Source organism: Balaenoptera borealis (assembly GCF_965194805.1).
Source record: "Balaenoptera borealis genome assembly, chromosome: 20".
Taxonomy (NCBI): Eukaryota; Metazoa; Chordata; class Mammalia; order Artiodactyla; family Balaenopteridae; genus Balaenoptera; species Balaenoptera borealis.
In genome coordinates, this window is record NC_138879.1 from 56,011,029 (window position 1) to 56,035,781 (window position 24,753).

General features: G+C 41.5%; 1 protein-coding gene across 5 annotated transcripts in view; it reads left to right on the forward strand.

Moving 5' to 3' along the window:
* The first annotated feature begins 231 nt into the window (after positions 1-231).
* The window catches only part of MAP2K4 (mitogen-activated protein kinase kinase 4), a 104,153-nt gene continuing 79,631 nt past the window's right edge, over positions 232-24,753 (forward strand). For 3 of the 5 annotated variants that reach the window (XM_082373329.1, XM_082373333.1, XM_082373330.1), the window contains exons 1-2: positions 232-422; positions 10,965-11,030. In XM_082373329.1, coding sequence (XP_082229455.1) covers positions 308-422; positions 10,965-11,030 — 181 coding nt within the window. In that variant the 5' untranslated portion in view covers positions 232-307. The remainder of the gene's footprint in view (positions 423-10,964; positions 11,031-24,753) is intronic. The other 2 variants (XM_082373331.1, XM_082373332.1) reach the window with 2 other exon arrangements.

The window sequence follows — 24,753 nt, forward strand, 5'->3', positions numbered from 1 at the left end:
AAGCTGTGTACCCTTTTATACCCCAAATGCACACACTCCTCCTCCGCAAACCGCTCTAGGCCCCGCGGCGGGCCCGCAGCCCCGGTGCAGGACTTCTGCCGGCTTTTGGGGTCCCGCACCGGCGACCCGGGCAGTTCTGCCGCTCAGCATCTGGTGCGCCTCCGCGTCAGGCGCGGGCGGGGGCGTGCCGGAGGGCGTGCTGGGGGCGTGGCCAAGGCGGGCGCTGGCCACGCCCCTCGGTCGTGCGAGAGGCCGAGCTTGCTGCATTGCAGCCGCCGCGGCGCCGCTCGGCTCCTCACTCCCAACAATGGCGGCTCCGAGCCCGAGCGGCGGCGGCGGCTCCGGGGGCGGCAGCGGCAGCGGCACCCCGGGCCCCGTGGGGTCCCCGGCGCCCGGCCACCCGGCCGTCAGCAGCATGCAGGGTAAGGAAGGCGGCGGCGCCGAGACCCCGGCCTCCCGGTGCGGCCGTCGGCGTCGTCGCGGCCTGTCCCCGCGGCCGCGGACGCCCCCGGACCCGGCTGAGGAAGCCACCGAGCCGCCCGCGCCGGTCCACCTCCCTCCCTCCCCGCTTCCCGCCCCGGGCCGGCCGCCCCGGGCTCGGCCTGGCTCCGGGCGGCGGGCCGCGCAGGCCCGGGCCGCGGCCTCCGCCCGCGCTCGGCCCGCCGGGCTCCCGGCCGCCCGCGGGGGCCCACCTGGCCCGGGCCCGCCCCGCGGCCACCCCCGCCGCGGCCGCCGCTTACCTGGCGCGCCCCGCCCGCCTTTCCGGGAACGCGCGGCCGGGCTGCAGCGGCGGGAGGCGCCCGGGGCCTGGCCCGCGGGTCCCGGCCGCCCAGGGCGGCGGCGGCGTCCCGGCCCCGCGCCCCTCGGCCACTCGGCCCCTCGGTCCCGCGCCCTGGCGCCCCGGCGCCCCGGCCCGGCTCCCCGCCGCCGCCGCCGCAGTGGGGCCCGCTCAGGGCCATCTTGGTTCCCTGCGGGCGCCGCCGGGCCCGGCCGCCGCCTGACCTCTGGGCTCCGCGGTCCTCCTGGACCCTCGGTTTCCAAACTTCTGCGGGTTTCTGCGCGCTGGGCGGGTGGGGCGGGGGTGTTCAGGCCCGTGCCACCTGTGAGGTGATGAGACAGCCCTTGGCCTGGGAGAGGCCGGGGGTTTCTGTGTTAGCCTGGCATGCAGACCAAATAAATAAATAAATAAATGAAACAGAGGGAGCTCGGTTGAAATGCAGAGATCCGGGAAATCGAAAGGCAGGGGTCAGAGTGGTTCTCTGCGGGGACTGGACGTCTGAAGCAGCCCTCCTAATCAATGGCTTTCCCCGGTGGGAATGCTTCTTAGCTCTGTGTGGCTCTTGACAGGGGCTGTTGTGAAAATACCAGGCCCCAGCCCATGAGGGACCGTTTCCTTGCGTTTACTGGGGAATTTTGAGTAGTAATGTTATTTCTGAAAACAGGAAATCTCAGAAATCTCTTGACAACTTTCGCAGACTTGCTTGCGTTAAATTATTAGCAGCATCAGTTGGGGTACCCTTCGTGGTCCGTGTGACCATGGTTACTCTTTGATTAAAATCTTCCTAAAGGGCTCCGAGGTCTATCTTAACTGTCTGTCTAGTTAGGTTTGACGTTTGTTGAGTATTTCGGGTTTATGAGAGGGTGATTCATGAAGCAGAGGCGGGATTTTATTCATTTTTATATCCCTGTTCCCTTCCCCATGGGATATACGTAAGGAACAGTGATAGATATATAGACAGGATGATGTCAGAGCTCAGAGGACACTTTCTGTGCAGGCCCTCAGATAATTAATTCAAATTAAATTAGCTATTGGCTGCCACTGTGTTGTACAATATATAGATGAAGTACAGGATGGGTTTCCTGATCTTCCAGCTCTACAGTCTCGGTGGTGGTGGTGGTGAAATGAAACAGCAAAATGACAATTTAAGATTATGTTGCATATCCCAAACGGGTGACTTACAAAGCTTATAAAAATGCAAGGTTTTTTTTTGGGTGGGGGCGGGAGGGGATGAGTAGGGAGGCTGATAGTTCGAAAAAGCTGTAGAAATTAATTTTCGTTCAGAAATGTTTATTGAGCATCTGCCTGGTGCCAGGCATAGTGCTCTAGTGCTGGGTATATAGAAAAGTGTGAGTCAGACGGTCTCATTCCTGATGGAGCTTACCCTCCTGATAGGATTGGGGAGGGAAGACAACATGCAGATAAGTAAGAAAGATTGCTAATTGAGAAAAGTGTTATGAAGGTAACAAGCTGGGTTAGAAGTTAATGGGGGAGGGGGCAGTATGCTTTGGTAGGATGGTCACAGAAGACCTGTCTGGAAACAGGACTCTGTTACGATAAAGAAGAGGGTTCTAGGTGGAGGGAACAGTGTGTGTGAAGATTCCAAAGTGGGAAAGAGCTTGGAGTGTTCTAGGAACTCCGAGAAAGTCATCGTGTTTAGGAATTATTCTGATGCGCTCCATTCTCCTCTCACACCCCTGAGTTTTGATACCCAGTAAACTGAATCTTCTGCTAAGTAGAACCCAGTTTAAAAGGGAGAGGGAGGACATAAGACTTCTCTTTGAATTATTGATCAATTTTCTTTTATCAGTACTGTGTCTAGCCTTGATTGACTCAGGAACCTGTCGTATCTTCTTGAACCTCTCTTGATTACTCAGAATGAAGAGAAGCGCTTGAAACTCTCAAGACGTTCTCTCGCACAACCCAGGTTACAAAGCGTGAGCTTGAGCAGCTGTGTAGGATCTTTTTTGTCTTGTGATGTTAGAGCCCAACCTCCCTTACTTCACCTATCAGATCTTTGGCTTAAGATCATACTTCAGGTCCTTAGAAGATGTTTGGTAAATGCCACTCCCAAGCATGGTCACCTGCCACCCCCAGAGCACTGTCTCTCTGGGAGTTTTTAATGGCCAAGCTCTTTCCAATAGCAGGGTTTAGCTGTGGGACGCGTGGAATACATGTCATATAACAGACATTGGTGTTCGTTCTGTGTGAGAAGCACCGTGCTGGGCACTGGGTCACCCTGCACATTTTTTCATGGCTTGAGGTTTGTGGCCCAAGAGTGGTCTCAGTTGAGAATTATTTTTTTTATATATAATAATGCTTGAGTTAAGCCAGAGCTCTGGTGTCCTGGATTTGAATCCCCTCATCGGGACTTAAGAATTTTGTGACCTTGGGCAAGATACTTAACCTCTCCAAGCCTCAGTTTCTCAGTTGGGAAGCAGGAATAATGCTTACCTTACAGGAACTTTGAGAATGCATGTAAAGTGTGGGCCTGACACACAGTAAGGATGTGATTGATACATGTTAGCCATCATCATTGTTAATAGCAACAGTACTCTTATTTGTAATGGTCTAATTGTCTCTTTCATTATTAGCAGATGAGTCCCTAACCCCTCATGATCCATCACCCAGTTTCTTTAGCTTCATTATTACTGGGTCCTACCCTTTTCTCTACCCTGTTTATTTCCATTTTTCATTATTGAGCATTTCTGGTCAGAGTATTCTTGATGAGTCTTTATTCTCCCTGGGTTCAGGTAACTGCTCTGCTGTGTACAAGCTCTGTGACCTTGGGGAAATTACCTACATTTTCTGAACTCATCTGAGTTTCTTATCTGTTAAAATAGGGATAATACCTTACAGGGCTGTTGTGAGAATCACATTATTAGATTAATGCACATGAAAGGGCTTTGAAAATTATGAAATATCTATACGTATATAAGGATTGCTATTAGACATGGCTATTTAAATGCTTTAGTTACTAAACCCTTAAAATATAGTAGATTTTTAAAAATCTCATGAACACAAGAAGTTAAATTTATTATAGGAGACTTAAAGCAGGGGAAGATAAAACTTTTCCTTAAACTTTACTTGGATAGCTGAGAAATGTCAGTTTTTAAAAAATGTGTAGAATAGTTAGAATCTATAATTGAGTCTGAAAAACATGGAGTCATTTGTAAAATACTTGTTACAGGAACTGGTTATAAAGTATATGTTGTAAGTGCCTCAGATTCTCTTAATGTGCTCATGTAGGTTTTCTTTTTTTCTTTTTGAGTCTCAGATATAGATGTATAACAGAAAAGTTATGGACTAGTCCAGTCCTTACCCATTTACCCTCAGCTGAACATTTTATAAATATCAATTTAAGTAAAAAGATGATAGCTTGATTTTACTTTTTAAAAATGTGCAAAATAATGTACAGCATAGTGACTATAGTTAATAATACTGTATTGCATATTTGAAAGTTGCTAAGAGAGTAGAGCTTAAAAGTTCTCATCACAAGAAAAAAAATTATTTAACTATGTGTGGTGACAGATGTTAACTAGACTTACTGTGTGGCGATCATTTCGCAATATGTACAAATAGCGAATCAAGTTGTACACCTGAAACTAATATAATGTTTGTCAATTATACCTCAGTAAAAATATTTACAAAATAAAACACACAGAACTTTCAAGTGTAATGAAACATATCTGTTAAGAAAAAGTGAAGGTTTAAAATCAGTATACTTTTTTCTCCCAATAATATTTGAATAAAAACATTAGTATGAAATGCCCTATTTGTGATTATATTTGACTGTCTTTCTATTTTTACCATTTAGTTTGTGGTTTTCAAGAACCATAGGAGGGTGCCTTTATCCCAATTTAAAGAACTGAATTGTGCAGACAGTGGACAAGGTACCAAACCCTAGAACTGCTTGCCTTTCCCACTGTGTTGCACACTATTTCTTTCACCATTTATTTGACATAGCCTGATAAATAAAATCCAGGTCAGGAAATTGGTCCCTCCTCAGAGCACATATTGCATTTCTGTATGTTCCTTAAAAAGGAGAGCAACCCTAGTATTAAAATTAAAAAAGTAGAAAAACATAACGCTTTCAGGATACTTATTTTCTCACATTTTCCTTTAATGTCCCTTATTAGAGTGTGAGTGTGTGTTGAAACTTGTTTAAGATGGGATATTAGTGAACCCTGTATTTTGAGTCATGTCTCTATTTTTGCAAATTTCTCTTTTTCCATTCCATTTCTCTTACCTAATTTGAGAAGCTGGGTTGATTTGGGCCCGTAGAGTTTTTCTTATTTTTAGGGGTCTGGAGGTCAAAATCAACTCCATCACATATAATTCAGGTCAGTCTGCATCTCTAGGAGATAGAGACAGCCCACATGATACAACCTGAGGAAGTTTAATTCAGATTTAAAATTAAGAAGGGAAACTAATAGTTAACACAGCTCTTTTTTCACTGTCTTTACCTAATTTGATGCTCATAAGTGCTCTTTAAGGGTAGATGGGCATGGTCCCCTTTCATATATTAGGGAACTGACATTTAAAGTAAGGAATTTGCCCTAGTTGAAGTGGGTTTTAATCCACCTGGTGACAGGCAGCCTTTGCTCTTTCGACTCCTCTGCCCAGGTTCACATAGCTTCTCCGAGCTCTATTTAAGTCACTTCAGCCATTCAGGTCTGAGAGAAGAATCTTTGCCAGAAGTGATGCAGATTCCGGAATAGAAGGAAGAGATTATTTTAGGTTTCAGTCAGGGGGTGGAAGCTGTACGCATCCAGCCATGTTTGGGTTGAGTTTGGAGCCTCAGGGCTTCCTGATGCTTCTTTGTGTTGCAGAGTTCTGAACTTGCTGGGGCATTTACCCTGGCACTTTGAATTTGGGGGCATTTTGATTGCAAATCTACAGGCAAGCAGAAAACTTTAATTAGATGTTGAAAGGTAATAGAACTCTTTCAACACTATGCATAGTGTGGAAAAGGCACCCACTTAGCATAGGAGTTAATAGCATACGTTGCCATCCTGGTTAAATTTGTCATCTGGGCAACTTACTGTCCTGCTAATGGGCATGGGTTAGCTTCTGGCCCTTTTCCCCAACTCCAGAAAGTCTCCATGTGTCTCTTCACACTCTTGGCAAGGTTGAGAATTAACGTGACCCTGTAGAAAGGATTCAAGGGCGAGGAGAGAGGAGATGGGCCTGACTTAGCAGCCACGCAGTGAGAGGGAGCACTGGGGCCAGTAGTTAGCGCAGCTCAAGAGGGACCTTTACAAAGAAGCTGGCAGTCCCGTCGTGCACGGCTTGATTCTTGAAGGACAGCATGTCATTCCCCACCAGGGGGAAGGATGGTGGAAGTGGACACCACAGCAGCTCTTTCAAGCTGTATTATAGCTCATCTTACCAACAGTCACCCAAAGTTTTCAAAAGGGGGAAGCTAGAAGAGGGTTGCCAGATAGATCTCTGTTATACATCTGACATACATATATGTGTGTCTATCTGTGCCTGACTTTGCTGAAAAATGAGCGACATTAAATGGCTCTCCTGATGCGTTTGCCAGTGTCCCTGAGATCTGGGTTAGGTTCCTGCCAGGAGACAGTACCCACTCCGGAGTTAAGTCCTCAGGACAGCAGGCTGGGTGTAGGAAGGGCTGTAACGGAGAGGCAGAGTGTGGAATCCTTTGCTTTTACCTCTCTTGGTGACTGGGAATGAAAGGAGAGGGACTGGTTTTGTGTGGGTTAAGCTGGTCTGATAGGGAAGGTGCCATAATCGTTGCTCACCTGAGGGAGAGACCAGGAATAATAATGACTCTGATAACATTAACCTGCTTTATCCCAGGCTCTGTGTTGCATTTATTACCTTATTCCATCATCACAAAACACTTTTGGGTATTATTATTCTGTTTTACAGACGAGAAAATTGAGGCTCATAGAGGTTAGATACTTGCCCACAGTCACATGGTTCATGAGTTGCTCTCCCGGGTGTACTAGGCTTCCTTGAACGGGCTCGATGGTAACACAGTGCTTAGTTACAAACCGAAGAGTGAATAAGGTGGTCATCAGCCACAGGAAGGAAAGAAACTGGCATACGAGGGCTGACAAGATCCTGAATTTTTTAAAATGTGGAAAAGCTTAGTATTCATAAAATCATGAGTGGTTCCGGATGACGCAAATAACCTGGAATTACTAAATGAAGGTGGGTCGCTTTTAAGTTTGAGAAAGGTGAAGTCAGGAAAGCTCAAGGAAGTAACACAGCAGGAAATCTTGTGGAACTCACTCTAAGTACAATGAAAATACAAAGTTTGGATAAGCTTAGATAAATGCTGAGATGTTAGAGTCAGAATGGTATACTATGAGTAACTTTACAGTTGAAGGCACATGCCAAAATTTTGAGGTTGAAGTTGGAAGGCGGCAAGCTGCTGGCCTCTTCATGCTTGTGGCTGAAGGAAGATTTGGGAGCTTGGTCTGTGGGCCTGACCCAGTAAGGCAGGCAGCTGTGATTTTCTTTGTGTCAGTGTGGCTTCATACTGGAGTTCATTATCCTTTTCAGCATTACCAGAATCCAGGGTGTCCAGGAAACTATAAGGCACTACTGAGGAGGTGGGAAGCTATTTACGCCCCTGTCCCGCCCTCCCCCCCCACTACACCCTCAGCCCAGGCGAAGGGCAGTGCGGATGGTTGCTGTGCCCCATGAGGGCCACTAGACAATCAAAATTACACATGGGCACGCTGTTTCAAATTCTAAGATTACTTGATATTATTCTTAATTTTATATATAAATGAGGAAACGGGGGCTCAAGCAAGATGCCTCGTTTGAGTTTCACAGTTGGAACTAGAACCCTGGTCTGACATTCTTCATTTTGTTTTCTACTTTCTCAAATACTCTTTGCCTTTGGTTTTTTTTTTTATAAATTTTTTTTTTTTTTAAGAAATTCACATTCTTTTATTTATTTATTTATTTATTTATGACTGTGTTGAGTCTTCGTTTCTGTGCGAGGGCTTTCTCTAGTTGCGGCAAGTGGGAACCACTCTTCATCGCGGTGCGCGGGCCTCTCACCATCGCGGCCTCTCTTGTTGCGGAGCACAGGCTCCAGACGCGCAGGCTCAGTAATTGTGGCTCACGGGCCCAGTTGCTCCGCGGCATGTGGGATCTTCCCAGACCAGGGCTCGAACCCGTGTCCCCTGCATTGGCAGGCAGATTCTCAACCACTGCGCCACCAGGGAAGCCCTGCCTTTGGTTTTAATATACACTTATACACATCCTAAACAGCCTTTTAAACGGATACAGACAAGCTCACTTTATTTGGTAAATACAGTAAATTGCAGGTTTCCAGTTATGGCCAGTTAAGGACTCTCAAGATTGAGGTTGGACGGTGAGAATGAGGGGAAAATGTGGTGGGCGAGTCCTGGTGAGAAAAAGGAGGGGAAAAAGCCCCCCACAGAGCTTTATTTCTTTGGTAGGCCTACTAGCACCCTGCCCTGTACATCTCAATATTTATTCTTGGGGGTCTGAGATTTAATGAAAAGAAACTGGGCTGGGGCCATGTACTTTCCCACGTCTGTACTGTAAGCACCAACTCTCTGACCTTTGTGGGTTCTGTTTTTTTTTTTTTTGGGCTGCGTTGGGTCCTCTTTGCTGCACGCGGGCTTCCTCTAGTTGCGGTGAGCGGGGGCTACTCTTCATTGCGGTGGCTTCTCTTGTTGCGGAGCATGGGCTCTAGGCACGCGGGCTTCAGTAGTTGCAGCACGTGGACTCAGTAGTTGGGGCTCACGGGCTCTAGAGCGCAGGCTCAGTAGTTGTGGCGCACAGGCTTAGTTGCTCCTTGGCATGTGCGATCTTCCCGGACCTGGGATCGAACCCGTGTCCCCTGTATTGGCAGGCGGATTCTTAACCACTGCGCCACCAGGGAAGTCCTGGGTTCTTTTCCATATATATAATCTCTCTATATAGAGTTTCTCCCCCCCACCCCCCACCCCCCGCCCTGTGTGTATGTGTGTGTGTGTGTGTGTGTGTGTGTGTGTGTGTGTGTGTGTGTCTGTATATATAGTCTTTTAGAGGTCTAGAAAGATTTAGGTAATGGCTTTTTATCTGATTTAATTGATAAGATTACATGGAGTCCCAAGGAAAAGGTGAGCCATCTGTTCCAGTTACTGTAGCCTGTGCTTGTCAGTTAGCAAGTCTTTTCTGAGTGAGAAATAATGCAGAGATAGATGTAGGTATGAGTCCTTAGAATCTGTTCATCTGGTCACTTCATCCATAATTAGGTAGAAAGAGTAAGTCTGTAGTTATGCTTTGAGAATTTCACCCCTTCCCTTTTAGCTACATGTATGGATTCTGTACTGATGACAGAACTTCAAGTTTTGAGAATTTTTTAGCATTTAAAAGTGGGCTTAACTTCTGATGTGTTAGGGGAGTAATTGGTGATACTCTAACATTCCCAGTTACATATACCTTAAATTTTTTCCTATTCATTATACTTTTATCCTTTAACTTATTTTTATATAACTATACAGATCCAATTCATTCTTTTTCACATACCTTTCAGATTTATTTTTCTTGCTCCTTTCCCCATTCATCTTGCCATTTAGTTCACCTCTTTGCTCACCTTTTATTTTTGCTACCCAGTAGCAACTATTGACTGTATTTACAGCTAAAAAGAGAATAGTAACTATCGCCTTGAAATTGTTTCAGTGTTTCACCAGCTTCCTCTCCGGTCTCCAGGTGAATTTTCCGTTCCCTCTTCCAGCGGAGGGGGTGGGAGATGGGCTTCTGAGCTGCGGCTTCTGAGCTGCGGCTAGGCTCCTCCGTGTTTCCTATTCCACTGCTGCTTCCACAGTGCCAGCTGCCAGCTCCCTTTCCTCCTGACTTGTGCCAGCTCATTTTGCCTGGTAGGAGGCTGGCTGGTGTTTAGTTGCTTAGGCTTATAAGATCCACAGGATCCATTTTTTGTTGTTGTTTGTTTGTTTGTTTGTGTTTGCCTCTGATGTCTGTTCCTGCTGCACATCTGGTGGGGGGCAAGGGGGCGGGCAGCATATGTATGGGGCCTCAGCAGTAGAGACAGGTGTCAGGGCACTGCCTCCAGTTTGCCCCCAGGACTTCTGTCCCTTGAAGTCTCCACTCCCACTTCCTCCCACTTTGCCATCAGGTAGTAAGTAGGCAGTGGGTTACTTATGTGCCCCAAAGGTACCTTCATGTCAGAGTAGCTACATTAGCCATTTTCCAGGTTTTGTGCATTATAGGTACTATATCTTAAAATCCTAGGAATTTCAATAGCTGGATGGGAAAGACTACTTAAACATATCCTTTTTAGTCCTGGCTTTTTTTCCTGCAAGTTTTGATTGAATTTATATAACTACAGCTTGAATGATACTCATTCTAAATATGCTTTCCCCATTTTGCTCCCCAAAGCAATAATAAACACAAGCATAGGTAGACCACTAAGAAAACCAGAAATTCACACAATAGACTATGATGGCAAATGAATATTTTGGGAAGCCTTTTGTTTTGAACAGCTTACTTTACTGGGTGCATTTTACAAAATTACACCTGTATAAATATATGCATAAGGTATAACCAGGCCCAATTGAACTTGGAAAATATGTTTATGTTTCTAAGGAGAATTCACAGGTTTTCTTCCTATAACTGCTATAGTCCTACCTACCGTTTCTAGGGACATGGTCTTTTTTCAGGCCTACTTCACAGGAATTTAAGCACCTCTTTAGTAGTTCACTGTCTTATCATTTGAGGTTCGCTCACTGGCAGAATGTTGCTATGTGTGTTTAGCTCTCACAATTTATCAACTACCAAAGTTTTTTAATCAGGGATAGTAATTAATCGAGTAATTCCAAGTCAGTAATTTGAGTTAATAAAATAGCTTGTGATATGTTCTGAACTTGTAGATTGAAGAAATTGATAAAACTGTCTTAAAAGTGGTTCTTAACTTCCAAGGGCTAATAGCTATTCTTTTTATTGAATAGGTGTGAAAATTAACGGTAAAGACAACGTAACTCTTATAATTTAAACTTGATTTCAGTTTCATATAATAAAGTACAATTACGTCAGAAAGAGCTGAGTTTTGAAGAAAGCCCGTATGTTATAGTTTTATCTGTGATAGTGGAGGTTATGTGATTTGAACTGTTCTTGAATGTAATATAAAAATGCTATGTCATGTTCTAATTTTGGTTTGTTTGATTTACAGTAAATGAACTGGAACTTATCTCTTTTACTTTAGGCTTTCAGATAAACTTCTGTGAAAAGGCACAAAGTAAGCTACAAATTTTATGATATTATGCTACCTAATTTTTTCATATCCATCTTGGTATTGGGAATGTGTCCACTATTGTTTCAACTAACCAACCATGGCAATTTTACTTTAAAAGAGCTTCCATTTTTCATTCATTTTCCAAATACAAAAAAAAAAACAAAACAACTGTGTTATATTCTTGCTTTCACTTGCAATTGAAATAGGAGAAACATATATGTAGGTATTCAAATGTATGTAAATATAGAAAGATGTATATAGATATAGACAGATATACTAGATTTAGAACGATGTATACAGGTATAGAAAGACACCTATTCATATGTATATAGTTATATAGAAAGATGTACATAGATATTTGGACTTAGCCATAATTTAAATCACAGGTTGAGGAAAGTTCACTTTTAAGATTGGAGTGCAGAAAGTATACAGTATAACTGTATTCTGAGACCTCATGCTTTAAAATTGATTTATTTTAAAGCATACATTTAATGAATTTTAATTTTTTTCTTTAAAACAAAATTTTTTTCTTCCTCCTCCCCACCCCCCAATATAGACTAGGATTTTTGTTTGTTTTTTAATAAATTTATTTATTTTATTTATTTATTTTTGGCTGCATTGGGTCTTCGTTGCTGCGCGCGGTCTTTCTCTAGTTGTGGTGAGAGGGGGCTACTCTTTGTTGCCGTGCACGGGCTTCTCCTTGCAGTGGCTTTTCTTGTTGCGGAGCACGGGCGCTAGGTGCACGGACTTCAGTAGTTGTGGCTTGCAGGCTTCAGTAGTTGTGGTTCACGGGCTCTAGAGTGCAGGCTCAGTAGTTGCACGTATGGGCTTAGTTGCTCTGCGGCATGTGGGATCTTCCCGGACCAGGGCTCAAACCTGTGTCCCCTGCATTGGCAGGTGGATTCTTAACCACTGCGCCACCAGGGAAGCCTTAGACTAGGGTTGTATATTAGGGCGCCAGTCTTCGTATACTACAGAATAGGTGTTCTATAAGAAAGCATAATTTATAAAGTTAAAACAAATGCATTTTAAACTTAAATGTCATTTGTATAAAATGCAGTTTAAAAAAATGCCAACTCAAGAAAGCTATTCTCCAGTTAACATAAATATATCCCAAAATATAACGTATTCATCTTCTGCTTGTTGACTCATAGAGTGGGGAAGAATAATGACCGCTTTTTCTTTTTTTTTGCTGTGCCGCGAGGCTCGTGGGATCTCAGTTCCCTGACCAGGGATTGAATCTGGGCCACGGCAGTGAGAGCCTGGAATCCTAACCACTAGGCCACCAGGGAACTCCCACGACCGCCTTTTGATGTACATCATTGTCTTTTCCCCCCAGCTTTATGAGATGTAGTTGACATATGACATTGTGTAAGTTTAAGGTGTACGCATGATGATTTGCTGCCCTTACATATTGCGAAATGATTACCACAGTAGGGTTAGTTAACACCTCCATCACCTCACATAATTAGTATTTCTCTTTTGTAGTAAGAACCTTTAAGATCTACTCTTCTAGCAACTTTCAAGTATATAATGCTGTATTGTTAACTGTAGTCACCATGCTGTACCTTTTAGATCCTCTGATATGTATCATTCTTAAGTAAGTTAGTTCAAACGAAATAAAGTTTAACCTGGAGAAAACATTTCTGCTGTTTTAAAATTTTCTGATGGAATCAAAATGTTTAATTTCCATTGGTTGAACATTGTGACTTCCTTTGAAAAGTAGTTAACAAAAATTTATTTCTTGATTGGTTTATCCATGATATAAATATATAATGAGCAATAGAGTAAGGCAGCTAGTTCCTAGGATAAAAATGTTTAATGGGTGCATTATTGTCATCCTTCTCTTACCTTAAATTAAAAATAGTACATGATTTCCTGCTCTTAGTGAACCTACATATGTGATACATATCTACGTGTAATGTACTTACAACTTCTATTGTATGCTATATTTTAATTTTAACACACCTACTATGACAGTTTTTAGCTTTCTGTTTAAATATTTCTGTTAATATTTAATATACTTTTAAATTTTTATTTACATATTGACATAAAATCTAATTTAAGAAAAATGCTGACATTTAAAAAATTTAAAACTGCATTTGCATTGTTGCTTTTTTTCTCTTAGTCCTATTGTGAACATAAAACAAGAGAAACATTGATTTTATTAAATTTAAAATTGTGTATACAGTGACTATAAATGGTGCTGTAGGTAGATGTAAAATGCCTTTAGACTTTCTGAATGGTACTGTCCCTCTCCCACTGTTACAGAAATGATAGGTTTGCAGTGCTGCTTGCTTTATTACACGTGGCAGAACCTAACTGTGTATTCCCACTTGATGCCCACTTTTGGTTGCCTTCACTACCTCTTTACACTGCTTTCTCATATCTCCCCTTTTATTTCTCCCTCTCTCTTTGGGAGGTCCTTCTCTTAATTTTCCAGCTTTTGGAATTCATACAGTTTTATACATTCATTCACAAAGCACATGTTGGACACATAGGTACCATCAAATGAGGGAGATTATTGGGGCAGAAGTGAATAGAATAGGTCTCTGCCCTTAGCGGGCTCTTAGTGCAGTGGGCTAGGGCTGTTCCTGCGTTGATTGCAAGCATGCGACTACTGATGCTGCAGATTGATTAGTAGCTGAACCCAGAGTGAGGTGGTGCAGGACCGCATATGCACTGGGCACCTTTGCTTCCACTGTTCTGTCATGAGAGAGAACTAACGTGAGGGCTGCTGCGGGGTCTCATGATAGCTGCTTTCCTGACTGGAGACCACGACAGAGATCCAGCAATGGCCTGTCCTGCTTTGGAGTCAAGCAGAGCTGTCTGTGCTGGCTCAGACCTCAGTGGAAGTCTTGAGGAAAGGGAGGGTTGGAGCTGGAATGATGGTACGGAGGGCCAGCTCTAAGGTGACAGCATTTATTTTTGAACTATTGGTTCCTATATTTTAGGGTAAGTTTTCTGTTGCTTACATGTATTAACACTCTTTCCCAAGACTGGTCCTATGATTTGCATGTCGTAAAAATTATAAGTGCAATTTGGTAATGTTTGCAGAAAATCAGTCTTCCAGTTTGCTCTGGAATATAGCCATTAACTGTATGTTAGAAGTAGTCACTCATTTCTTTAAAAATAAAGGGCTTGAAATCACCAAAGCGATGTTTTCTTACCTATTAGTGCATACTCTAGTGCCAGAATCTCCAGTTTTATTTTAAGGGTGTTGCAGAATTTTCAGAAAAACTACAGTTTAATTCACTAAAAATAATTACATAGCATACAGTAGTTGTAGGAGGGGATAGAGTACAAAGAACACAAAAGTACATATTGTTAAAAGTCCACTATGTTTGAGTCTGCTTCAAATGCTCAATTCTCCATCATAAACCAAAAAGACTTATTGTAAGATGATTCTGATGACTAATGGAAGCTCTGAAGGATTAATTTTCCCCCATTGTTTGACTTACACGTAGTTTTTATTTTTTATATTGTTACATTACTGTTCCAATCAGTTTATTACAATTGCCTGTTACGAGTTAGTGGTGCTTTATTGGTGATGTGTGTGTAGGCTTTTAACACACACACAGACAAATAGTATGAGACTGCATATTTAATTTTGGAACCAGATTTTTATAGAAATTCAATAAAAATCCACTTTGCACTTCATGATCTTTTTTTATCAATTATAGTTTCTGCATTTATTTGCTTTTTGGTTTTCTAAATATATATAAGATAATATATATTTAACATAAAATTGTTATTTGAGCCAACAGTGTTATATTTCTTTAACACTGTTAGATAATTGAATTTTTCTAAGGTCTGTATGTAAGACTACATCAGGGGAAAATGTTTTTTTCCCATGTAGAGCTCCTACATTTAGAAGGTTGATTAGTTCGTCATTTACCATTTGGCGATAATGATTTTGTACTTGTAAATATGTTTATGTGATTTATGACTCAGTTTGAATGATCATATCTCAGTGGCTTTAATGAGCTAACTTGAAAACATAGTTCTTTAGAATATGATTTGCTTTGCTTTATAAAACCAATTTTTGTGGGCGAGGGGGGCAGGAGATTTGCCTAGAAACAGTTTTTGAGACATGGTTTTGTAAATGTCAAATTTACCTTAGTGGATCGGCATTTTGACTTTTTGCTTGTATGAGAATTGTGACGCACTAAAGATCCCAGGGCATGGGGATTTTCCTCAGAAAATGCCTAGTAGAATCCTGTGCCGATCAAAGTGAGAGTAGTTAGGAATTTGGCAAATACTCTTAATAATTTAGTTTTCATACAAGGGCACTTTTAGCCTTTTTTTCCCCCCTTACTGCAGTGCATTTTCCGCCCATGGCTGTAGAGTTCTTGAGTGCTAAAGACAAGTTTTGGTAGTGTTGAGTTTCCGTAGCTTTGCCTTTTTTACTTTTGATAGCTCTAAAAAGATTTAATGGCTTTAAAAAATTGTTTTAGTTGAGAATGTTTGCATAGCAACAGGATCTTTATTTAGAAAATTACATGTTGCAGAGCTGACTGTTATCCTTGAAGTCGCTAATAGAAATTAGATTACAGGTATTGATCGCTTTTGGTAACACTGCACACCAAAGTATTTGGGGGGAAAATGGAGGTATCCTAATGACAGATTTTCATTTCATTGTGAAACTATTCTCTTTAAATAAGTACCCCAAATTGTTTTTAAATTGGTAATAATAAAAATGAAACAGTAAAGAGGAGGAAGGGTGTTTTGTGAATCTTTCCAGAAGTTTGAGGACGTCATTAATAAGTTTACTGACCTGATACTGTAAAAGATGATGTTTCACTCAAGAGAGTATTTGACTTTACTGGAGGTGGAGTATAGAAAACCACGGAAAGGAAGGAGTGGAGGGAGTGTCAAGCTGTCCTGTGTTTAAAACTAAGAGCTTAGAACATTCAACTAATTAAACTTCTGTTTTCCCATTTTATGTAACAAAAATCTATACCCAATCACTAAAATTTTATTGTTTGGAATTTATTAAGCTCACCTAAGTTTTTCAGCAATCCTAAGAAACAGAATGACCACATTTGCTACTACTGGAGGGTAACGTGGTTTATTTAAATCTATATACACGATGAACTTAGTTACAAAATGAGACTATTGCAGGGTTTGCCGTAAGCCCCTAGGACTGAGCGTCTAGTACATTCATCACTGTCTGTGGACCATGATGAACTGCCAGGGGAAAGCCCAAGCTTTCCAACAGCTTTTATACTAATGGAAGCCCAAGAATCGTTGTATAGGCAGAGTCAAGGTTCATGCATCCCCTTTATACCATGTACCATTCCAAGGGGAATGCTGCCTAATTATCTTTGATCTTGGAAGTGGTGGGAACATTAATTCTTCCTGAAAATTGGTTTTGTTGCTAGAGGAAGGAAGGTTTCAAATATCTATTGCACCTTAAAAATCATTTGGAGAAGCTTACTGTGTGGTGTTTTTGAATGAGAAAAAAATTAGTGATTCTCCCACATTGCAGAAAGTTTCCTTTTACTTGCCAGTTGAAGTTTACTATGAGCAATGAAAGGATATTTGACAAAACTTTTGTGAGAAGTTTCCAGAAATTATTCCCAACTAACTCTCCAGTTAATCAAAGTGGTTTTCAACTTAGCTAATAAGTTTAGGGTGATGGTTTTCAAACAAGGTATAGTAAATACTTGAATTCTTACTGCATGATTTTATGAGTGCTTTCAAAATCCAGACACAAGTATCTAGATGAAAAGATGTTCTAGAAGAAACTTGCACTTGCCATGTTGGTGTTGATTTTCTCACTAGGTAGAAATCAGTGAACATTAATCAGAAGTGAAAATCAAGTGTATACATATTTACTCCCCTTCAGAGAACCTCTTAAAAGGTTAAATAAACAGAGGCACAAATATAACATTTAACAAACATATCTATACCACTAATGCTAAGAGGCACTGGGGTCTTGAAAGATGGATTAAATCTAGAGCCTACTCTGAAGAAGTTTATGGTCTTTGAGAAATTGAACACGTATAGACAGACTATGTGGTAGAAATAATAACAGATAACTCTCATTTACCGTGTGCCAAACCCTGTTCTAAGCTTTTTATTTATCTTATCTAATCTTATCTATCACTTTATTTAAATTATCTAAGTAAGTTATTAACTCTTTATTTCTTCCAACAATCTTATGAAGTAGGTATAATAATTATTATAGATGAGGAACGGAAGCACAGAAAGGTTAAGGGAATTTTCTAAAGTCATACAGCTAAGGAGTAGCAGACTGTGTGACCTTGGTTTGGTCACAGGTTACATGCTATAAACCATAGTGTTTTATTGATTCTTGAAAGAAAGCAGTGAGCACTCATAGGAATGATTTTCTAAACCAAATGGCTTTTGAGGAGTCTTCACTTGAAAATTGTCATGAGATCTGGACATACATTTATATATCATTTTTGATTTTCTGGCCCTGGAGAGTTTCAAAACGTTATCTAATGAGCCTGACTGAACATTTAAGTGGAAAGATTCCTTCTTGTGGCTCCAAAGCTAGGGACAGAGGGATCTACCACTAGGGAGAAAGTATTTTCAAAAAATCAGAATTATTCTGGCTTAGACAGGTGCAGAGAATGGATTGCTTTGGGATTCTCGAACGACTTGTGTGTCTGGGGAACAGCTGACCAAGATCAGTAGGTCAGGAGACTGGGGAGTCAGTGAACAAGGTGGCCATGCGCTGTGTGAGGACAGATTTGTGTACAGGCTCTTAAAAACGAATTGATGTCTTCAGATTTATGTCCCGCCTACTTTCTTATAGTTAGGGGTGGAAGAAAGCACATTATTTAATTTTTTAAAAACATTTAATGATAGAAGTTTTCAAACTTAGAATAGTATAGTGAACCCCATGTACCCATTACATGGCTTCAACAATTACCAGCATATGGCCTATTTTATTTCATTTGTTCCTCCTCCCTCTACCTATCTCTACTAAAAAATTTTAAAGCTAATTCTGATTATCATTATTTCACCCACAAATGTGTTTGTCACACATCTTCTAAGTGATAAGGACTCTTAAATACATAACTTTAATGCCATTATCACACTGTTAAATAAACAAAACAGTTGTATCAGATAGCCACTCAATGTTCTGATTTCCTCAAATGCCCTACAAATGCCTTATTTACAGTTGATTTGCTCCAAGTTGAGGTCTCAACAAGGCCCACACACATACTGCATTTGGTTCATGTGTCTCTTAAGTTTCTCTATAGTAGTTCCCTCTTCTCTCCTTTTTTCTTGCCATTTGTTCATTGAAAAAAAATGGGTCATATTTTTGTAGCATTTTGCACATTTTGGATTTGGCTGATTACATCCTTTTAGTAATGAGTGTTTCACATTGCCCTGTATTTCCTATTAATTTGTAGTTAGAAATAAGGGCTTTGATCACATAGATATTCAAATTTTTGGCAAGAACACTTGGTAGGTGGTGCTGTGTATTTTTTGTTGCATCGTATCAGGAGGCATACGATTTCTGGTTGCAGCTCTTGTTAAGATTGATCAGTGGGCTTTGGTGCTGTCAGTGTGTTTCATATGGAATAAAGTTCCCCATCAGCCTTTCACCTGATGGTTCTGGCTACCATCAGTGATTTTTGTCTAGATTAATTCTTTCATTTGGGACTGGTTAACTTGTGTTTCTAAACGTTTGTGGGCTCTGCAGATAGTTGCTGTTGTCAACCAAGAAACAAAGTTTGTGTTTGGGGCATACTATCAAATGCAAATTATTGCATTGATCATCTATGACTTAACTGCACCAGTGCTGAAGGATATGAAGTACGTGACTGAACAGGGTTAGTGAAATGCAAGAGTTGCTTAAGAAATTGTCACTACTAAAAGGTGAATAATGACACCTGTTGGACAAGTACATACCAGTCACTGAGAAGGTAATTGCCAACTGGAACACAAGTAGCTCACGTGTTTTTTATATCTCGGATGAGAACTCCTATTTACTTCTAGTCTCACCAAACTGCCTTTCGATGACTAACTCTGGTTCCCAAGTACTGGCAAGATAATGCTTGAAGGACCTGAGCATTCTAATCAGTGAATATAAATTAATGAGCAAAGCTGGAATCCGGTTTGGGACTGATCTTAATTTGACAGAACTGGTCTCACATACCCACTGGTTCTTCGACTTCACCAGAGATCAAGAGATCTTTAAAAGTCCCAAACTGGATTCCAGCTTTCTTAAGCAACTCTCCCATTTCACTATCCCTGTTCAGTCACCTGTCTTGTAACTACACTATTAAAGTCTCCCTGTGGTGATGTTCTAACACTGATTTGACCTTGCACAATTTGTAAATAACAGAGACGTTTCAGTCAGGATACTCTCATGTACTATATATTTAGAAAGTAGATAGGGTGCAGTATATCCTCTTTGGGTGCCATTTAACTCTCTTTGTTAATCTTACTTTATTCTAACCTTTTAAAAACCTTAATTCATAGAATACATTTATGGGCAACAAATAGTACTTAACTGTGTCCACTAAGAAGTGAAAGTGTTAGTCACATCTTAATGTTTTTTTTAAATTGGGAAGGATTATTCTGTGGGGTACAAAGAAGCTATTTGGATGTTGGTGAGAGGAGTATAATAGTGCTGTAGTTATTGCTTATACATATACAATATTAGCTTTGTATAGAGGATGTTGATTCGTTTTCCACCTCTGTTACTTGCTTTGGTAGTAACACTGTTGGATTTGAATTTGAATTTGGATTGTGAATTATTACTTAAAATTTCTTTAAAAAGATGTATAGGGTAATACAGCACTGAAATGGAAAAAGTTGGTTGAGTGTATAAAAGATGATCACAGGCCATGCAGCGCAAGGCAGTTAAAAATGCCAGCTATCTTTTTTTAAAGCCAGAGGATGGCCGACTAATCCATGTGTCATGAAGTTCTATAGTTAGGAGCATTTCTCTCGTTAAAGCTTGCTGGCTAACTTTTTCAGAGAACCTGTTTAACTTCTAGTTACGCATCTTTCGATTAATGAGAACCAAAGAAGCAACTAATTAGATCTATTGGGAAGTATGGATAAAACCCCCAGTCAAGATGTCTGAGTGAAACCGTTTGTCCTAAAGGTGTTAAATCAAAACTTGAGCTTGGATTATTCATTTATTCAAGAAATATTTGAGTTCCTGTGATACGCAGGTGCTTTTTTTATGAAAAGTCACCAGAATGCTAAATCTAATTTCCAGTGGTCAAAAGTCATCCAGATGAATATGAGAATGCTTATGTTCAGATGTTGACTGTGTTCCCGAAGAAGCAAGGGGTTGTTATATAACAAATGTGGTATGCTCTTGGTGACTAGTTGAAAATTGTGTAGTGTGGGGCTTTGTGCCCCTCCTCTGCAGTTATTAAATTATTGCTAAACTACTCATGGTGTTTTAGAATTGGGGAAGCCATCTTTGAAATAAAGCTTCCCTTCTGCTTTAGGCAGTGCAAGCTGCAGGCTTGCTTATAGGTTTGGATAGCATAAAAAATCAATTACAGGTATTAATGGAAATAAGGAAAGATTTATTTCTTGAAAGTGACTTCTTTTGCCTTCAGGAAGTCTTAATAGTCCTCACTTCTCAGTGTTTCACATTTTGCCACTCTGAGGTGTTATCTGACCGCAAGCAATTTTCCTATGTCAATTGGGTGCCCAACAATTCAGTTCAATTCTGACACTATCTACCTGGAGTTAGCATCAGATCTCACAAGTTAAAGGGTTCAGCCCCATAAAGCTGCCCTGACTTCAGATCCAGCTGCAAATGGGGTGCCGAGGCTACTCACGCTTCTGCTTGGCTGACTGCAGATTACAGGGTTCCCTTACCCACCGCCCCCAGGTTCACTTGTTTGCTAGAATAGCTCACAGAACTCAGGAAAACACTTTACTTATGTTTACCAATTTATTAGAAACATGTAACTCAGGAACAGCCAAATAGAAGAGATGCACAGGGCAAGGTGTGGAGAGAGGGGGGGTGCAGAGCTTCCACACCTTCTCTGGGCTTGTCATCCTTCTAGCCCTTTGATGTGTTTACCAACCAGGAAGCTCCCCTGGCTCATCTTTAGGAGCTTTTATGAAACTTTCATTACATAGGTATGACTGATTAAACCGTTGGCCTTTGGGGATTGAACTCGATCTCCAGACCCTCTGCCTTACATGGAGGTTAGTGGGTGGGGCTGGAAGTTATAACCCTCTGATCACTTGACTGGTTTTTCTGGAGACCAGCCCTCCCATCCTGAAGTTTTGGAGGTTCTCCCCACCCCCACCTAATACGCAAAAACTCTGATATAGTGGAAAGAGGCTTGTTATGCATAATAAAAGACGCTCATCACTTAGGAAATTCCAAGGATTGTAGGAGCTCTGTGCCAGGAACCTCCAACAAATACCAAATATATTTTTTATTATATCACAGACAGTGTCTGTAGCAAAACTACCTGCATATAATAGACATATAGCTTTGAATCAGTAAGCTTTCTAGACAGGCTAATCTATAGTGACCTGGAAAGAAGAGTGGGTATCCACTATCACTTTGGCCAGTGGATGGTTGATTTTCTGTTGTGAAAAGGATCAAGATGTCCTGTCTGCTAGGACTAAAGTGGTACCTCTAGTATGATGCTAAATTGTCTGTAAAAAATACAGCTTTCTGTATCCTAATCTACTTGCTAACTTAAAGGATTGAGTCTAGAAGAGTTAATTATTTATGACTGTGTGGGAATCCTTATTGGTATTTTGGGCAGATGAGGAAAGAAATTAGATAAGTGAAGAAATTAACGTTTGACAAAAATCTGGCTTTGTTGTGTGGTTAATAATATTATTCTAAGTAAACTCTTTAAGAAGAAGTCCGATCTGGGTGTTTTAGTAGCTCCCCAACTGGGGCACTGCTGTTGGCTGAAATATTCATCTCCTAGCCCTATGGCCTGGAGCCACTCACTAGAGCTCTAGGTCAGTGGTGCTTAGCCAAGAACAGCCTTGTTTCTCCTTCATTGTGTTGTGCACCTGTGCTTTTCTTAACACCGTGGTACATATAAAAAAGGTTTGAAGCACTGATTGAAAAAATACTGATGGTATTATTAGAAAATATGGTTAATGAGCTTATTTCATTTCTGGGTGGTGGGGAGTTAAAATGATGATGGCAGGATGCTGTGGGTTTGCCGAGCAGGAAGCGTGCACGTGATATAAGCGCAGTGGGCACTCTGGCTTCTCATTAGAGCTCAAGCAAGCCGCCGTGAGAACATCGCCTCTGGCCTGTGCCTCTGCCTCCACAGAGCCGCCGCGTGGGCTCGAGGTATGGACGAAAACCGGAACAAGCTTCGCGACTTTTCTTGACACGGTTTTCCTAAGTTTACATATTATGTGCCTTGTCCCACTAGAAAGAGGGCTACCGACAAGGAAGACTCCTTATGTGGATGGTTTTCCAGAAATCCTAACATCTTGCTTTGGGCGCGTGGCGAGACGGTAACTTAAAACTTGGGGGAGCTGATGAGGAGTTTCATTAGAATGTTGAAGGGTCCGATTGGGAGGCCTGCACATCACAGGAGAAGGCATCACAGACCGCCTGCACAGAAAGTTTGGTTGGAGTTGGTCAACACAGTGTTTGCGTGTCACTTGTCTCCGTGGGGCCCCTGTTGACATGTTCACGGATTTGAAGCTTAAGAACAAAAATGCCCTGTGGATTCGGCTGAGTTTGGGGCATTGCACAGATTTAAAGTGTTCTGAGCTCCTGGACAAGGTGCTGGGTACCTTTACTGACTTACTGTGCTGCAGACACTCCCCTCCCTGACTAGGGTTGTCAGCGCCACGTGTGGCCGTTGAGCTTCTCTGTGAAGGGAAGCAGTGCAGGTGTATAGTGGGTTAGGCCTTTCGTACAAGGACTGTGAAGGATGATGGCATAAAAGAGAATGCTAAACAACAAGCTGGGGGCACATGAAGGACTCAGAATTATTAGCACATCTTCCTCTCCTCCCCTAAACTGGGGGTGGAGGTGCGCTGACGGTATGGCTGCCACCTTTTGAGTATCCATATGGAACCTTCTCAAGGTGGGTGTGTAACTGGAATTCCCACTCTTAGATTCCCATGGAGGCTGTGCTTTCACAGTCAGGAGCATGGCATTGTGTGTATGTGGGAGGGGGGGGAGATTGTGTTTTCCTGTTTTGTTGGAGATTAAAATATTGTTAACTTAGCTGATTAATATACCTTCAATATACTTCAATAAAGATGTTAAAAAAATATACCTTCAAAAATCTCAAATGATATAACTTATGAAATATTACAAGATGATAGGGATATGGAAATGTCCAAGTTGTATTAGCAGGTATGTCAAAGTGCCAATGCGTACTTGTATTTTTAAGGCCATTTTTTTACTTGTTCTCTAGGGCTCAGTAAGATTAGGTTTAGAGAACAGATTAGAAAGCTCTGATGTGAGGAGCTAGGAGACTATAATTAAAACAGAGACAAAAAACGCTTAGTGCTGAAAAACAGAAAAGTAGGAAAAGAAAAAAGTCACCCATAATTGTAGCACTTTGAATTAATCACCAGTGATATTCTGGAGAATGTGGCCTGTGTGTGTATTATAGATTATCATATGCACATGTGCTTTACTAAAATGACAATTTATCAGACACATTACTTATTGCCTGATTAAAAAAGAACTCTCACTGTTAAAGTTAGTTCTAATGTCAATAGTCTTTATGGTGTGTTTTCTTGGTAGTAGTGTAGTATTCCAGTTATGGGTGTGCCATAATTTTTGTAACTAATCTAACACAGATGTCTCTGCTTTGAATAACTTTCTTTGCATAGCCTTTAACTTCCTAAAGGATAAATTCTTAGGAATGGGTTGGCCGTGAGGACATTTTGAGATGCTTGCTAGGTATGGCCCTTTTTATGGAGAAAGTGAACCAGTTTATCTCACAGCAGTGCTTTGTTTGTTCATTCATTTGTCTGTGTTCTTTTGTTTACTGAAGAAGTGTTAAGGATTTATGTGTCTGGTGTAATTCTAGACACTGAGGCACATGAGAAATGGTTTCTGCACCCCTAAAACTTAGGGTGCGGTGGGCAAGGTGGGCATCACCTAACTACAAATAGGTGTAAAAGTACAGCTCTGACAAGTTCTGAAGGGACTGCTGCTTCTCATACCCTTTGTTAACATTGATATTAGGACTTCATTTATGTGTGGTATTAAAGGCAAAAAATGAATTTTAATTTTTTGGAGAGCTAGGAGAATTTGATAATTTTTTTCATGTTAATGGTTTATTTCTGTTCTGTTCGTATTCCTTCTTTTGTTAATTACCTGTTCATGCTCTTTGTGTATTTTCTAATTGGGATATTTGCTGTCATATTGATCAGTAAGGCCCTTATATTCTCTCCCAGCTTGTCATTTCAGAAGGTAGTGATTTCAGCTGGGGTTTGTAGTTCAGACAGAAGGATTTCCTCTTTGCCCCTCAGTGAACCTGGGGACCTCACAGGAGAGCTTGGGACCATGGCGATCCAAAGCCAGGATCCTGCTCAGCAGAAAGTTTGATTCTGTCTGTATGACTGTGTGGACAGGCATCTCAAGCCCTGTTTATCTCGGTAAAGCCTTGACACCTGTGCTGTCTTGGTAATCCCAGGAGGGTCCTCCTGAATTAAATTGCTCCCTGGGTGTTTTTGAAGAGTTTGGACTACTCAGGAATTGGCTAGTTTAGTCTGAGGAATTATATTTGTTTGCTGGTAATAGACATCTGGC